Source organism: Anarhichas minor, unplaced genomic scaffold, assembly GCF_050575085.1.
Source record: "Anarhichas minor isolate MPS153535 unplaced genomic scaffold, ASM5057508v1 ptg000005l, whole genome shotgun sequence".
NCBI lineage: Eukaryota > Metazoa > Chordata > Actinopteri > Perciformes > Anarhichadidae > Anarhichas > Anarhichas minor.
In genome coordinates this window covers 2,556,503-2,574,340 of record NW_027466451.1, presented here as the reverse complement: position 1 = coordinate 2,574,340, position 17,838 = coordinate 2,556,503, and the positions used below count along the sequence as shown (strand labels likewise).

The following is a 17,838-nucleotide window of genomic DNA, read 5'->3' as shown; positions in this document are numbered from 1 at the left end:
GAGGTCGCTGCGGTTCGGAGACGGCGGCGGCCGGGTCCGGGGATAGCTGCTGCTCCGAGGCGGCGGCGGCCGGGTCCGGGGATAGCTGCTGCTCCGAGGCGGCGGCGGCCGGGTCCGGGGATAGCTGCTGCTCCGAGGCGGCGGCGGCGGCGGCCGGGTCCGGGGATAGCTGCTGCTCCGAGGCGGCGGCGGCCGGGTCCGGGGATAGCTGCTGCTCCGAGGCGGGGGCGGCCGGGTCCGGGGATAGCTGCTGCTCCGAGGCGGGGGCAGCCGGGTCCGGGGATAGCTGCTGCTCTGAGGCGACAGCTGGAGTCGGCTGGATCACCGACCGGACACAGGGAGCTGGAGTCGGTCGAACCGCCGACCTGACACGGGGAGCTGGAGTCGGCTGCGGCCCAGCGGGAGCGGGGGATAACTGCGGCCCAGCGGGAGAGGGAGTCTGGCCCTTCCTCTGCCTCTGTCTCCTTCGAGGTTTGACCGGGATGTCCATTAGGTCACGGTCTGCCTTCTGGACACTTCGAGGTTCTCCAAAGGCCAGACGGGTTCCCATGAACTGTTCATACCAGGGAGACGACACTCCATACCGTGGTCTGCTGAGTCCATCTTGGGCCAGATCATTCTGTCACGGGGCATGATGAGGACTCAAACACAGACAGTCAGGTGTAGTGAAAAAGGTTTTAATGATAACCAAAAACAAACAGGGAATCCAGGGACAAGACAAAAGACGAGGGGGAAAATCCGGCAGGAAAAGGCAGAACAGGCAGACTGGAAAACCGGGAACAGGACGAGCAAAACAGGCGGGTAGGTCGGAAAACAAACAATGATCTGGCAGTGGGTGTGTGTGCGGCAGGGGTTTAAATAGTGACGGAGGCAGAGTGAGCAGGTGAGAGTAATGAGCTGAGTGTGACTGGCAGGTGCACTGAATGAACTGATTAGGTGAGTGAGGAGCTACAGAAAGAAACAAAGACACAAAACACACAGGGCAAAGCCTGATCGTGACATGTTCAAAGACAAGTGAGCTTTCTTGTGATTGGTTCACATGTTATATTAAGACAATATTAAAACACAAGAACATTGTAATGTTGTCTGTGCCTTTGCTGGTAATGTGAGTGCTTTTGTTCAATATTGAGTCATGTATAATCAACATGTCACTACTGTAATTAGGCAGACTTCCAGAGTGACAATACCGGGGCGCCAACATGAGAGAGAGAGAGTGGAGGATGTGTGTGGAGTAATATGTTGTAGGAGCTTTGTATAACTGATAAGGCATTTACTGCTCAGTGGACGGACACGGTTTACAGCACTCGGTGACTCAGTGACTGACTAACGCCGCGTTCCCAGTGTGGCAGAACGTGGTAGACAGGAAACGACAGATAGTCTTTGTTTTCAACAGGAGACTGGCAATAACTGTGGCAGCAGTGTTGCTAAGTGCCACCCACGACGCCCACGGATACAGCTTGTCAGAAAGAACGGTTCCGTTTGTTTTCCCCCATGAAGTAACATGGCGTATCAGCAAACTCTTTGTCCGAATGCTTATATTGTCACAGCTTCCAGAAAAGAAAAAACAAATCTAAATGCAACTTCAGCTTGGTAAAAGTGATCAGGTTTGGCTTGACACTTCAACTTAGTCTCCACTTTGACCGATGAGTGCTTATGTCAGGGGTTATGTTGAATCATTTCTTCTTCTTTACGTCATTTTTTTTTCTCATATCATGTGGACCTTGACCAACAACACAATAGAATGGAGGGGTGACCTTTTGCTCCCGCTTCAACGTTGTCGGCCGACTGTATGGGCATCATCAGCCTCATAGATGGGTTTGAGGGGCCGTTCTCATCTATTAATAGGGTTGTTCACTGATACAAATAGAAGAAGACAAAGCTCACCACTAGGGGTTGATGTAATTCTGACGGGAGGAAAGGAGGAAGTCAGCTGATGCAGTACAAATAGCGAAAAAAGTCTGCGTAATGCGGAGGTCGGGGTGGATGCTGGGTCAAACAAACAGGACTTTTACCCAGTAGAACACCATTAGTTACCCGTGTGAAACCAACAGTCATCACTGACTTATTTTACCGCACCTTTGCTCCGTAATTTATGTACTTAACTAATGCCAAGTTATGTACGTAACATAGCAATTTTGCTTATTTTAACCCAAACCACAATCTTTTCCTAAACCTAACCAAGGCATTTCGTTGCCTAAACCAGTTTGTTTCAATTCTCAACGTGAGTTTTTCTTTCCCTTTCACAATGTGGCAGCTGCATTTGGGCCCATCTGAAGCATTAACAGGCTATAATCCTGTCAAACCACTGTACCAAGTAGAACATCGAAATGTCTTCTTTTGCGAAACAGTTGGCTTGGATAACATTTAGATAACATAGGAGAGGGACTCTTTCAATATTATTTCTTAATATGAGACACTTGTCTGAGATAAAACTTACAGATTCAATGCAAGAGACTTTCAACGTCTGATTTCTAGTACTTTTTTATTTATTGGTTTATTTGATAAGGGACAGTGCACATTAATAAAAACATTTCTGTAAATGCGCCAGAGTTAGCCAAAAGGCTATTTTTCATCTGTAGTCACAAGAGACAGATGTTACAAAATAAACCTAAAAACAGAATATAAGATTAAATTTAAAAGGTTATACAATATTGACGCTTTACAATGCGTGCACAAACAACGAAAAAAGTGAGAATATTAATATACGTAGTATCATCATTCAGGAGACTCTTATACATTGTCAAGACATGCAACACAGAGGCTCTCAAAGTCAACACACACAAAGCAAATAAAAAATAGAAACATGCACTAAAGACAATATCATGCTGCAATTGTTAGACACTAACAACATCCATGTCAGTGGCACAAAACATAAAAGCATGCAGAGTATGTGAAATACATAAATCAGTCAGACACAGCTAAACAACAATAAAAGACAAGCATGCAGGTAGATGAGGGTCGACCGGCAATTTCAAGACAGACAGACAGACAGACAGGTGCCAACAGACGGATCGAGGGAAAGTTCAACACGGACAGAGGTGCAGTTACATTCTAGTGCTGACAGAGTTAGGTACTAACTAACCATTTCTTTAATTGAGCTTTAAATGAACTGTGTGTGTAGTTCTCTAATGGTCACTGGGATGGAGTTCCATTCTAGTGCAGCTTGTACTGAAAATGCAGACTGACTTGAAAGCACTTTTCCTGAGTGGGATAATGCAATCCCCTCCTGCTGCACCGCTTGTGAGCCGATATCCAGTTGTTCTTATGATAACAAATTGTTTGAGCGGAGGAGAGGTCAAGCCATGTATAATCTTGTATATGAGACAGACATTCACATATTTAATCATGTTCTCCCAACTAAACAAGTTATATTTTTTTAGTATAGGGCAATGATGAGAAAGAACAGATTTTTTATCAAGGATTTTGAGTGTTCGTTTATACAATGACTGTAGTGGTTTCAGAGTAGTGGTGCTAGCCTGTGACCAGGTTGTTAAACAGTAAGTGATATGGGAAACAACCATAGAAAGCATGTATGTCTTAGCTGCCTCTGTTGATATGTAGTTTTGTGTGAACCTGAAATTTGATAGATTAAATTTGACCCGGTTACAGACCTTTTTCACCTGAGATTTGACTGATAATTTGGAATCAAAAAGTACTCTGAGATACTTGTAGTCAGGTACAACCCGTAGCCTCTCCCCGATACAAAAACATCCGGCTCAACACTACCAGTTTATTTTGGTAAAAAACATACTGTTTTGGATACGCTTAGTTGTAAACAGCATTGCTTTAACCATGCAGTTACATGAACCATGGAGTTAGTGAGTTCATTTGCAACCATGCAAGTAAATCACAGTGTCATCTGCATTGGATGTTGGTGTCAGGACATGCTGATGGCAGATCATTGATATATAAAGAAAGTATCTGTGAAAGTATTTCAGATGTCTGCTTCCCTTTTCAACAACTCGTTCTGTGACTGAGTTTCCCTCTATCTGTTCTGACCTTATGTGTCTCTCTGTCCAGGATGATGATTTGGAGACCGACCTGAGCAAACTTCGTCTTCGCCCTGACCCAGACAGACCCAAAGAGCTGCTGCCACAGTACAACCGCCTCTGTCCTGAACTCTCACATGACTTCCAGGTACAAACGTGTGTGTGTGTGTACACTTGTGCATCTGTCTTTGTGAGGACCTGAGATTTCGACCTTCTGAGTGAGGACGTTTTTGGAAAGTGAGGACATTTTGGCCAGGCCTCACTTTGGGACAGACTCCATTATAAGGTTCAGGTTAGAATAATGTTTCGATGGGGTTAGGCTTGGGGTCAGGCATTTAGTTGTGATGGTTAAGGTTTGGTTAAAGGATGCATTATGTAAATGAATCTCTTCACAAAGATAGAAGCACAAGGTTGTGTGTGTACGTGTGTTTGACAGCCCAGTGATTTGCTTAGATGACGGCACATGATGTTAAATAAGACACTTTTTTTGATGTACTAACAAATAATATTAATTTCAAGAAAATTAAAGTTACAGCATTGTACTCCTCTGCATGTCACTGTTTTTTGGAGAACACGTGAATCCGTTCTCGATGCATCAAATACACACAGCTTGGACCAAGCTGATCTCACAGAAATACATGAAAATAACCATGACGTCTTGTAACTGCGCAGTACGTGGTGGTGGCAAGTAATGTGTTCAAATTGTGTGTCTGCACCACGGCAGCAATGGCAATGGATAGTCAATCATGAATTATTGCCATGGCGGACACGCAAATTAAACGCATCTACGTGAATATTCCAAGCTCAGGGAAGAGTGGATGGGTCAGAAAAACTCAGGAGACTGGTGTTCGAGACCAGCGTTTGTGTCCCAGAGTCTTGAGTTCATGTGAAGTAACGTTTTGTGACGTGTTTACGTATTTTTTTAAGCCCAACCATGTTTTTCCTAACTAAGTGGTTTTGTTGCCTTAAAGGGACAGTCTAACATTTAGTGGGGTTTATTGCCAGATATTGAATATAATATTCATAACTATGGTTTATTCAGTCTATAAAAATAAAAACTAAGAATTGTTATGTCTTCCTTAGCTTAGAAAAAGCTAAGGAATATCTACTAAGGGAGCGGGTCGTCTTCCATGGAGTGTTTCTCTAGCAGCCCAGAACGGACACTGGCTCTAGCGAGAGCCTTTTAGCGTTTTTATGTTAACTGAAGGTAGGGATACCTTCTGAAACCCGATATTAAACAGGCCCCGGCGAATCGCGAGCAGATATGCCGCTGTGGTGAAGTGAACCAGGTGAAGTGAAGGATACTCGAGTTTACGGCCACTACGCTTGTCACTGTGCGTGCAAAAAAAGAGTTGCAAGTAAAAAGCAAATACATCCGTGAACATGTAAACGAAAGTGAAACCTAATTCAGCCAGCCACCGGCGCAATGTTTACACGAGCACAGCAAAAGCTTTCTTTAGTAAACTTCTCTGCTGGCTGAGACAAAGCAGCCAGTTGAACAGAAGACAGGAGGACAGAGGACAGGAGGAATAACTGATACAGATGGATGTCTGTGTTCGTCATTCTTTATAAACGTCACTCAGAAATGTTATTTATTTTATTGACAGTTTCCAGTGAGATATTAATTACTTTATATCGTGACTCTGCTGTTGTAAACATGACTGTTCTCGTCTGAATTAATTTGCTTTTAGAATATATATAGTATATATTTTAAAACAATTATTTAGTCATATAGAAGAACCGCGTATTGGTAAAAGTAGCACCAAGTTGTACTAGAATCCTCAAAATAGCTATCCCAATTTCTAGGCATAGTTCTCCGACACGCTTGGAAAGGGAGGGGCTGGGCTGAGGGGTATTTAGTTAATTGCAACCTGCCACAAACCACTAGATGCCTTTACACATTACATTCCACCACCGCTTGATGCGCCGTTAGATCATTTCACCTATATTTCTGTGGGGTCACATTGTTTGGTCAGTACTCCTTTTGCTTCCGAAAAAAGGCACCCCTAGGCGTGTATAAGCAATACACCTGGCTTGCAAACAACTCCAATGTGAACACACCCGTATCCTGTTTCCACACTCAGAGAAACTGACTGAAGTATAAGGTGCGGGTAGGTCCACACAGAGCAATGTAGGTGTATGGGTCAAACCAAACACGAGATTCTTGTCCGGGAGACCTCCGTTGGTGTCTCGTGCAAAACTAGAAGTTTACGGTGAAATTTTGTCATATCAGTTGTTAGTGACCTTAGCGACTCGTGATTTGCTCGTTGCGTTACTTGTTAGTAAGTCCAATTAACGTCAGCACCTTTCTTTTCCTAGACCTAACTAAGTGGTTTTGTTGCCCAAACCGAATTTCAGATGAAGACGGATGTTTTCAGAATAGATCCATACTTCTGAGCAAAGGGCTTGAAAATGTGAAAAATGGAATAAGAGCTGAGGTGGGAGACGGAGGTGATGTATTTTTTATATTTTTTTTCAGAAAATTGACTTGGCACTCAAATTGTACTGTCATCAGCAGGTCAGCGCTCTGCGTCAGCCTGGCCCATGTTTGAGCTGTAACTCCCCGGGCAGACTGGAAAAAAGCTTCTTCCACCACAAGTTTATCCTTTAGAACAGAGGTAGCCAACACGGTGCCCGCGGGCACCCTGTCGTCCGCAGGGACCACATAAGTCGCCCACAAGGCATGTTCTAAAAATAGCACTAATCACCATGGAGCTCCGTCTAAAATTGTAGTTGCTGTTCTTTTTTAATCACAAACGCTTGCATTAGTGTTGATTTTAAAATGACAATATTTCTTGTCATAAGAGAGTTGGGTACCCGGAGGCGCACGGCGGACAGCCAGGACGAGGCTGCTGCACCGCACTAGGTTTTCAGGTTCCGAATGGCGGGGGTAGAGGCGAGGCAACAAAATCCGACCGAAAAGGCCCAGACTAGAGGTTTGAACGCCTCGGAGGGTTGGATCCCCCGCTCGGCTATAGACGAGACTTTTTACTGGTTTCTTCGTTGAGAAAAAGGTACCGTTGGAAAAGATGGTGTCGGTGACAACAGACGGGGCTCCCGCGATGACGGGCCGGCATGCGGCTTCATTGCGCAATGCAAAGGTGACCCAGACTTCCCAAAATTTCTACATTACCACTGCATCATTCACCAGCAGGCGCTGTGTGCAAAAGTAACCGGCTTTAATCATGTGATGATACAAAAATATCAGAGATGTGATACCTCTGACTTTCAAATGTTGAAACAGATTAACAGAAATAAAAGTTGCATGTTTAAATATGTATGTGTAGCTATACCATCATTGTTGTGGAAATCATTCTTAATAATTATTGTGAGGAATAATTAACTGACGTGATCAAACAGTCTCTTCACATATATTATTATTATTAAGGTGATCTGTGCAACTTTGTTATTCAGGAAGTTTGTATCAAATAAGTAGCCCTTCGTACTACTCGGTACCCTTGAAGTAGCTCTCAGTTTAAAAAAGGTTGGTGACCCCTGATGTAGAAGAACAGTCACTTTGGGAACCGTTCCAAATGAGTTTAATATAAATTTCCTCCTAATGGGTACATCTCAATTAACTTAACTGTCACCTTGTTTCCTACACAAAAATGCAGATGTTTAGCCTAATTTAGCACAAAGATTGGAAGCAGGACAAACTGATGCATGCACCTTACACAGGCTTCAGACCAGATTATACACGGTTTACAAAATACTGGAAATTAAGTTTATGTGAGGGCTAGAATCTTATTATGAAACATAATTTGTTTTAGGTTGTGCAATGTTATTTTTATATCCCTACATTAGAGGCATCATTATTTTTCTTCCATTCAATTACATTTATTTATTTAAATTAGGTCTTGAGGCACTTCTGTTTCAAAATAGATTAAATTTTTTTAAATAATATTAAAATATTAATAAATTAAATACATGTATATCAAAATGGTATGGATTAAAATCTGTGTTGAATCTTTCTGGTGTTTGATGCTAGTCAAGATGAAAGATGTCACTTCTGATTATAGCTTTCATGGCCAACATGTGATGAATCAATGCCAATGCAGGGGCCACAAATAGCCACAGCCGTGTGTAATGGTCATGTGTAACGACAGCTGCACTGGTGTTGTTGGACAGATAAAACACAGACGGTCGGTCAAATTGATCTTCTTTTTCTTCTCCTCCGAGGTTGTGTTCAGTGACAGGTCTGAAGAGTGGTGGAGCAGAGGGAGATTATGCAAAGAGGTGATTGAGGAGTGAATTTCTAACTGTGGGGGTGGGGATCATGAGGGCTCATGCATATTGTACAATTTCACAATGATGGAGATTTATAAAACAGAACCGGTCATAAGCACACTAAAGCTTATGAAAGACAGTGTACGTACAGCATATGATTATGACAAAGACGTGTTACTATCACGGTATTGTCACGGTTGACGCCGCAAACGCACCGGAAATAAGAGTTGGTAAATGGTAGAAAGGAGCATAGAGGTCAGTTACGGTGGTTACTTATTTTTTTTTATACCTGCCCACCATGGAGGCTGACATGGTGCCCTTGAGTCAGAACAATTAGGAAGTTAAGCAGAGTGAGCAGCAATTATGCAGTGAGTTTGAGGACATTGCAACAAACAAACCCCTTGACATTATTCGTTGGCGCCGAAGACGAACTGCGGTCTTGGCTAATGATGGAGACATATTGCAAAATCAACGAGTTTCACATGGAATCCACTTTCTGGACATGTGGAATGTCTGGACTTGTATTGTTGGAACAGTGGAACAAGTACCCTAACAAAGTTGTTTCTGTTGAGTTTGAATGAAGTGTGTTTTACGATGATCAGTGACGTAAACAATGGTGGTTTCAGGAGAGCATATTACTTTTTTAATTTTTTTTTATATGAAATTAATGAATTGTCCAAATCCCTGACGGGATGGAAAAGCATGTTTTCTTTTAAACAATCGCTAAATCTACACTGTTTATCACAGCCAGAAGCTGTAAAAATTGCCATCATCTGCATCTTTCTGACGGTCCCTGAACACATTATGTGCAACGAACTCTTTCATCAGAAAAAAGCAAGCAAAAATAAGCTTAAAATTGTGATATGTCTCATTTAAAATTCCGCCCCAAAAAAACTTTAAATTTACTTGAACCAGATCCTGTGAAAAGCATTAAATTGTTAGCTCCTTAGCGCAACTAGGAAGCCATGATTGATTTGTGAAAAAAACAGTGAAACTTCGACTGAACTGCAGGCTGCTGAACACAGTACACAGGAGAGGCTGTAAGTAGAGGTTGTAAAATGTGAATAGCTTAATATATATAGCACGTGGAGCCTCCATTTGATTTCCACCATTGGAAACAAGCTATAAATGTTGTAAAGGAAATTATCAAAGAAAATCAACGTCAAATAGCATCGAGACGGGAAAAAAAAGGCCTGAAATTTTTTCTTTTAATCGTGTCGACAATGGCTCTTTAACCTTAAGCAAGGAATTTGATTTACCAAAATTAAGCAGACTTTTAAACATTGAGTTTACGGATCAGAAAAGACTTTGAACAGATGGTTTCTGGAAGACACTGATGAACTTTTTTTGTTGGTTTGATGTGTAGTTTGGGAGCGTCACAGTAAGATAAGAAACTGTGTAAGAAATAAGGCCTACGAGGAGAGGGAGGATGCATACAGAGTGCTCTGTATGCAGATTACCATCATGACCTACATGGCTGTTACTGCAGGAGGACATGACTGATTAGAGAGAGAGAGACAGGAAATGACTGACACAGTGTGTGTGTTTGTGTGTGCTAATTTCAAACATGGTCATGATCATCCTGACTTCAATGGTTATTAGCAGAGGTAGTCGTGACTAATTTTATGGAAACATGAGAGAGGGTTTCTGTTGTCCTTGTGAGATAAACATTCAATTGCATCAAGTACAGGCTCAGTGTAGAAAATCACACAGTTGTGAAGGGATTGTGAAAGGCCCGGTGTGACCTGTGCCGCTATGATTTTAATTTTAGCTTTGTTTTATACGCCTGTATTGTATTGTTGTCGGTAAATGTTTGATTAAATGAACACAAACCACATATGACCCCCCCTCCCACGGTCTCACCTCAAGTGTATCACTGTGTTAAATTCAGTTAGCGGTTAGCTCTGTTAGCCAAACACACCGCAGCTAATTAACTCTCTTTTCTACCGATGTGCTCCTTTGTAGTCAGCGCTCAGTTCAGTTTGTCATTTGCTAAGCGAGTGATATATACGTGAGCACAAACAAATATTATGTTGATGGGTGCGCTAGATTAGCCGCGGACAGACAGACGGACACAGCGATGCATGCACACTCAAGCACGCACGGTCACATAATCTCCAGCGGGGATAATAACTGAAATGTAGGCCTTCTTGATCCCACTAAATGTTGAATCAAATGTGTGTGGGTGTAGGTGTGTGTGTGTATGTGCGTGCGTGTAAAAGAAAGACAGAAATAGATTGTGTCAGAGACAGATGGGAGATAATGAACGAGTGCCTCGGTCCATGATAATGTTTCATGTCATAAAGCACAGGATACCATCTGACTTGACTCATGATAAATGTGTTAATATCTGACTAATAGGAAGCACATTCATGCTAATTTGTCAGAATATATAAAGAGGATAAAAAAAGTTTAAAAAAAAATGTATCCCCAGATGCTCTCTGCATTACTAAAAAAATACAATGACTGATTATTACAGCAAGAGGCTTGTTTCCGACATCAAATACACCATGTGATGTCACGTATACTATGTCTCTCACAGTGAAGACAGCTTAGCTATGTATCACAATGCATTGTGTTGTGCCGTAGTTCATTTGTCTGACAGCTAAATTTGCCTCCGCTGTGTGCAAAACATGATTGTGCCCCTGGCTGGAACCCAAAGCACAGATAATGAATAGTACTGGTTAAAAGACAGCATGGCCTCAGCGAAGCAGAGAACTTAGGAAAAGATAAGTACGTTTGTTATGTAAAATAAGTCTCAGGAGGATTATATGAAGTGCTGCTGCCTTTTAAAATGTTCCAACTCGCTTGATGGCAACATGTAAACATAGGTTGTTTAAATTCCCAAAACAAAGACAATGCTGTTGATTGTCTACTGAGGACGGTCCCCTACCAACACTTATTGTGAGAGCAAAGTCAACTATCAGTGGATCCAATCAGCTGCCTCGCATATTAACACAAAATAACTCATTGAGCATGTTGTCATGGAAGTGGTCTGAGAGAAAGCTACTCGTCTTTGACGGTAGAAAATCCTGTAGAAACAACACCTTCTCACTCCCAACTCGTCAAATGCAGACACTTGGTCAGTGACCCATACGCTTCATACTATGACGTTCTAGGTAACCCTCTAGCGTCAGTTTTGGAAGTTTCAGTATACAGTCGTAACATGCATAGTGTCTTTCCAAAATAAACTTCCGTCTTCACAGGAAATTAGGTTTAGGCGACAAAACCTTGTTAGTTAGGGTTAGGAAAAGAGCGTGGCTGCCATTAACTTGACTAAAGACTGACGGGCGTGACTGAAGTGACAAAATGTCATTGTTTAATCTAGTCACGCTTGGGACACCAACAGTGCCGCTTTGAAACCTCGAGTTTGGCAAAATCGCCGTCACCATCTTGGATTACGGGCAATGAGTGACGTAGAGATGCCGTATAAGGCTTTGGTAGCCGCAGCGACCTGTCAATCACAGTAAGCCCGCCATCCCCTGCTTTATGGTCTATTTTACACTAAATGGACCATAATTGACTAAATGAACATCATGCTGTATTGAAGAAGACTTGAAACTAGAGATTGAGACCATAAACTCATGGTTTATTTATCAAAATTAAAGACTTCCACACAGAAGAAATCTTGATGACATTTCACTCACTATGTTAATAATTGCTGAGATCTCTAGACACATGAGTCCAACAGAGAAAAACACCTGTCAGCAGATCAGACAGGTTGGAATCCATTTGCAACTCAAATTTCAGCTTTTGACTGTGTACAAGCCGTGATAAAAAAAACTTCACACTTCAAGCTTCGAGAAGCATATCCAGTGCTGGCCTGAGGCACGAGTGAACAAAGCAGCTGCTCAGAGCCCTGCAGACACCAGGGTGCCCGGAACAAGCAAATTACACATGTATAACAGTCTGCTAGTTCCACTGCTCTGATTTCAGTGATAGCATCTGTTTCTGTGCTCATTGGGGAATTGTACTGAATAGATAGTTAAAGATGATGATTGCATATAAAAAAAACACCATCTTGTTTGATGCTACTTTTCATTACTCCACATTCCCGATGTCAATAACCCAAATAACTGTTGAGTGGCCATACTGTTAACATTGAGGCAAGGCTGAATCATTGCTTTCTCAGAGTTTAGACTGTAACCTTTTGACTTGGGATAACTTGACATCCTCCCGGATCCCATAAATTCAAAAAAAGAACAGTTTAGAGAATCAACTCTTTATTTTCCTGATAACGAATATACTTTGAACCATACATGTGCAGGAGGAAACGTGTGTTTGGCAGTGTAGACGAGCACATAATCATATGCAGATATCCAAGGGGACTGCTGACTATCGTTTTCCACTTCCTCAAAATTCTCCAATGGCAAATTATATCAGATGGAGCTATAACGGTAATGGTAAGCGTTGGTCGCCAAAAGTCCAGGATTAAACTAATAAGATGTACCGAGTCAGCAGGCCACAGCTGTTATTTCAATGTGTCAGACGCATATTTAATCGACATTTCATATCTGTCCCATTCGCGCATTTTATATCTGTGGGTTGTGATCAATAATCTTGCTGCCACTCAGTGTTTCTGCTTGCTCAGCCAATAAAAAAAAATCTTTGGAGTTTTTTAAAGTTATATTTCACTTTTATAACCAAAGTCTAAAGACAAATAGAATCATAAAGTTAATCAAAAATAGGTTTAATTAACCCTAGTCACAGAAATAACACGGCCACGTACATTAACATTTCATTTTCAAAAAAGGTGCAATCTGGACAGAATGTTTGTTTAAAACTTTCAAAAATGAACGAACATCATCAACAGAATGTGGAGCGGTTACATTGTTGAAGTTGTGGTAGTTGATTTTCTTTGAAAAGACATGGTCACAGATGAGGTTGGACTCGAAGATCAACTTTTCAGAATTCTTTATTGGACATGAATCATGGGAGGAAAAACACAGCTTGCTAGACTGCAGGATTTCTTCAACTTCACTAAAAAGTCAAACAGTTCTTATACTCTTCCGTGTACACAGAGGTGGGGGTGAGACACATACATTAGTGTCTGCCTCCCCATCCATACATGTTAACTAATCCAAACCATATGTTTCAACCTAAAGGTCAGATAGAGAAATGGAGAACCCAAGCCTTGTTTTTGTATTTGTCTAATTGTATTTTATTTTTTCATTGTCCAAGTTTAATCTGGATTTTGTCAAGTGGAACAAGAGTTTTTGACCCTACTGCATCCAAATGCTTGTGTTCTCCCGGCAAGTCAACTGACATGCTGTTAAAGAGAAAGTTGACTCTACAGATGAACTGATACATTCTGCTAACACATAATTGTGAACCAACCACTACACCAGAATTGTCACTTGTGCATTCATGTTTTCATATTCGAGATAAAAACCATGGTACGTAACATTTCCTCAATATTTCTGGTTTTCTGGATGTCTCCTGACTGAAATCCCACTAAGACGAGAGACGTTAGTGTCTTGAACTCTATGTGAAGGGATTCAGAGTGGTTTACGTGCTGCTTCTCCAGACACAATGACACATCTTGTCCACACGTCTGTTCAAAAGTCCTCGAAATGAAGCGTGAGGCATGAAACTGGTGCTTTGGCATACGTCGAAGACATGTTTGTCTTTGAGCAAATCACATGACTGCAAACCAACAATTGTTGTCTCACAGGACCTGGATTTGAGTTCCGAGCCAGAGGAGAGTTCAACGGCATCATCGTCGTCTTCATCAGATGAGGAAGCAGCGCTGCTCAACGGTTTACGGTTTCACAGCTCCAGGAGGGGCGGAGGGAGGAGTGCCGCCAGCAGCGATTCGTCCACCTCCCCTTCAGGGTCTCATTCAGAGACAGACCCAGAGGGACACACACCAGGTCAGAGACGGGTCAAATGTAATGTCCAACATTCATATAAATAGTTAGATAAAGACACGATAACCTACTCACAGACAGCTCAGAATAACTGCATCACCTCTTCCGAGAAAATGAAGCGAATCATCTCCTCATCACAAATAACGACGGGTTGAATAGCTCTCTCCATCAATATCGCATCTTTTAAGAGTAAAATAAGTCCGGTATTGAGCTACTTCATTTCACGAGTAGAGCGATACCAACCGAGCTTTTGATTAAGACATCAGAATCAGAATCAGAACCGTTTATTGCCATGGCATGTTGAACATACAAGGAATTTGACATGAGGGGAGGTGCATAACATTTAACAATCAACACAGTGCAAAGTAGAAACGTTACAATTTACAGAAAAATATAAAATAAAGTAAAATATAAAATAAAGTGCACAAACGAACAGATAACAGGACTATAAACAAGTGAGATGTAAGTGTAGTGTAAAAGTGTCGAGTGTATTTAATAAAAACATGTTTTGTTACTTCATCCTGGTGACGAGATGTTACTGCTGTGTATTGAAAGATGCATTCATAGATTTTGTGGGACAGCAAAACAATATGAAAGCGCAACATTTGACATACCGTTGCTTTAGAAAGTTGTCCGGGAGTTGTGCTTGTGTCACCGGATGATCCACCTGGACTCAAGGATGGACTGAATAGATTTTAGTGGTCAAAGGTCATGGGTCAAGTTCACTGTCGACCTCACATCCGACCCATTCTCGTGATATCTCAGAAACTCGTTGAGGGAATTTCCTCAAATTTTGCACAACCATTTGGTTAAAGGCTGAGGTTACCTCACAAAACACATTTGTGTCCATAGCCCAGAAATGTATATGCTATTAATAGGATCAAAAAATGAAGTGATGACATTTTGGAAAAACATGGATGTAAACTGCAACTTGACTTGTTCGTGGAGGCAATCAACAGCGAGGCTGTAGTTCTAGTTATTGCTCTGTTTGTGGTCTCCACCAGTTCCTGAGGGAAATACTTGTCTCTTTAGCTGCTAAATGTTCCACTATGTCCACCAGCTGGTCTCTAACTGTGCCTATCTGCTGTTTGCTGCTGAGCAGGTAGTCTACAGTGAGTTTATCAGAGCTTTAGAGGTTGATGAGTGGAGCTTTGGAAAATCAAAAGAATGAGCTAAAATGGTGAAGATTCTTTTTGCTTCTTTCACAGCGAGCAGCTCCTTTCACATTTATAGTTATACGAGTCATTGTTCATGTAAAAGTAGGGATTAGTGCAGCTGTTCTGCATGGCCAGCAATACTAAACAGCCTTCAGACTGTTAAATGAACAATGTCTGGTTTATAAAAAAAGTTTTATTCAAAAGATCCAGAAGTGATAATACACATTTGTGTACCACCTAGCTTTGCATCTTAAGTGTTGAATGCTGATTTTCTAAATAAAATTAATAAAATGTTGTTCATACATATCTTTATTTACACAATATATTCTATATATTCATACAGTCATTTCTAATATAATGCCAGCCATTAATCTGTTTCACCACACAAATGTTTGCTGTAAATGTTTTTTTTCCAGATAATACCAATTAAACGAGATAGCACTAGCATATACAGGTATATATAAAAAATAAATACACTGCCCTTTGTTTGTTTGTAGCATGACAAACCTTCCTTGTTTAAAAAACCACAACCTTATTTTTCTTCCCTCTTATTCTTGAAAAGTGGCAATCCAAATGCTCAATTGTCTCTTTTTCTCTCTCCAGCTGCTGCCCAGTTAGAGGCCCGTGATTTCCACAGTCACAGCAGCATCCTCAGCACCAGCCCCAGCTTCAGGACCAAGGATAGAGAGGCAAGGTACGCTCACACTCAATATTTCCTCTGCATGGACGCCTGGACAAGGCATTTGTCAAGCCGTGATAATGATGAAAGGACATGTAATCTGAAAGCACAAAGGAAATGAGGCTGAAAGAATTCATCGAGGACACTGAGCCTGTTCCTTTAAAAACACCTCCTCCAGGCAGGAGCAGAGCTTCGCCTCGCTTCTCCACCGGTCCCTGCTGGGAGCAAACACCAAGACCGCGCAGCTGGAGACCCAGGCCGTACTGCTAAGCTCGCTGGAGGGACGGGAGTCACGGGAGAACCAAAACCAGTACTGCATTGAGTGTCAAACCCTGCTGCAGTCAAATGAGAGGTTTTCTAAAGGGAATCGGGTACCTGGAAACAAAATCAACAGAAAATGAAAGTTCCTTGTCCTATTGGGCCAAAACAATTTAGAAATGCTTTAATTTAACAAATGTAACTCTATAATCATGCTTTTTTCCAATAATACATTTTTAAGGATTACACATCTAAAATGTTGTTGCTATTTTAGTCACTGTGGGTAATTACTTTGATAATATGTGTGATACACCAACATCAATGCCCACTTGGCAGATTAAGTCTCTGTCCGTCATGACAGTCAGTAGTACTGAATCGAAGGCCTTTTCTTCACACTGTCTTTACATCTAAATGCAGCATCCTTACCATCTGCTGTTTCTACTCTGTCGATCCATAATTACACCTGGCAGATTCGCTGCTCCACGTTTTAGTTTATTATTATTATTGTAGTACAGGTAGTTTAGATGTAATTGTTAGAGTTGAAAACTAAACTTTAAAAATAATTTCAGTCGCAAGTCCCAGACAACAATAAGTTTCTTCTGAGGAAAGCTCTACAGGGTGCCCAAACTTTCACCACGCCATGGCAGGTATAGCTCTGTGGTGCTCTGTGGTAAGAGTCATGGAGGTGATTTTTCCAAGCCTAACCAAGTACAAGTACAACGTTTTAGTCAGAACATCTCTTAATACCTTTAGAATGAATGTAAATAAGGATCTGTGTATGTGTGCTGCCCAGTGGCGGGCCGTGCATTTTATACCTGGGCCTTCACTGCTGTCCTGCAGCTGAAATACCACCTAATAACCACATGATGGCGCCACAGCTATTATTTGTTTCTAAAGCTGTAACTATGTACGTATTCGTATTAAACCGTTCGGTACGAGGCTTACACTACGTTTGAATAATGCTAGAGCATTTGGAAAACGGAGGCGCTTAAATACAGGAATAGACAATGTTTTCTGTGCTTATGTAGGACAGTGGTTCTCAGCTGGTCTGGCTGTGGGACCCACCATCGTCCCGTAATGACATGCCACGGCCCATTAGTCTCTTTAGGAGACAGTTTTATAATTTTACTTTCACAACTTAAACATTGAACGTACTGCTCTGCACTGTCTCTCCTCGTCTCAGTTCCCTGTGTCACGGTCTGTGGTACATCTCACTCGAGTCAGGAAACTTGTCAGAATGCCCATATTTGATTGGCTGAGCTGCATCACGTGATGTGATTCACAACGCCGACTAAGCCTCTGCTGTTAAGTTTCGTTTCACGATAGTCACATGCTCGCCCACTGACCAATCACAGCACACTCTGCACCTCGTGGCAGAGCTGCACATGGATACTGAGCAGCATGTAATGCTGATGTCATTATAGGCCGGCTAGCAGGCGCTGACACGCCCAACATGTCAAACTAAAGATCTGATTGATTGAACACTATGACAATCAACAATATCGTCCCCATTCACTTAAACTGCAAAGGGATTCACCTGAGACTCTGCAGGCCTGGGGCCTCTGTTCTTACCTAGAGACACAGAGGTGAGATCTGATTGGATAAAAGCTCTACTTAAAACAAGCTGCAGAGCAACTGAGGAAGACAGTAGCTGTGCA

At 41.9% G+C, this 17,838-nt stretch overlaps 1 protein-coding gene across 1 annotated transcript in view; it reads left to right on the top strand.

Moving 5' to 3' along the window:
• The window catches only part of agbl1 (AGBL carboxypeptidase 1), a 170,302-nt gene that overhangs the window by 89,199 nt on the left and 63,265 nt on the right, over nucleotides 1-17,838 (top strand). The window contains exons 12-14 of the mRNA XM_076076023.1: nucleotides 4,021-4,137; nucleotides 13,891-14,089; nucleotides 15,847-15,937. Coding sequence (XP_075932138.1) covers nucleotides 4,021-4,137; nucleotides 13,891-14,089; nucleotides 15,847-15,937 — 407 coding nt within the window. The remainder of the gene's footprint in view (nucleotides 1-4,020; nucleotides 4,138-13,890; nucleotides 14,090-15,846; nucleotides 15,938-17,838) is intronic.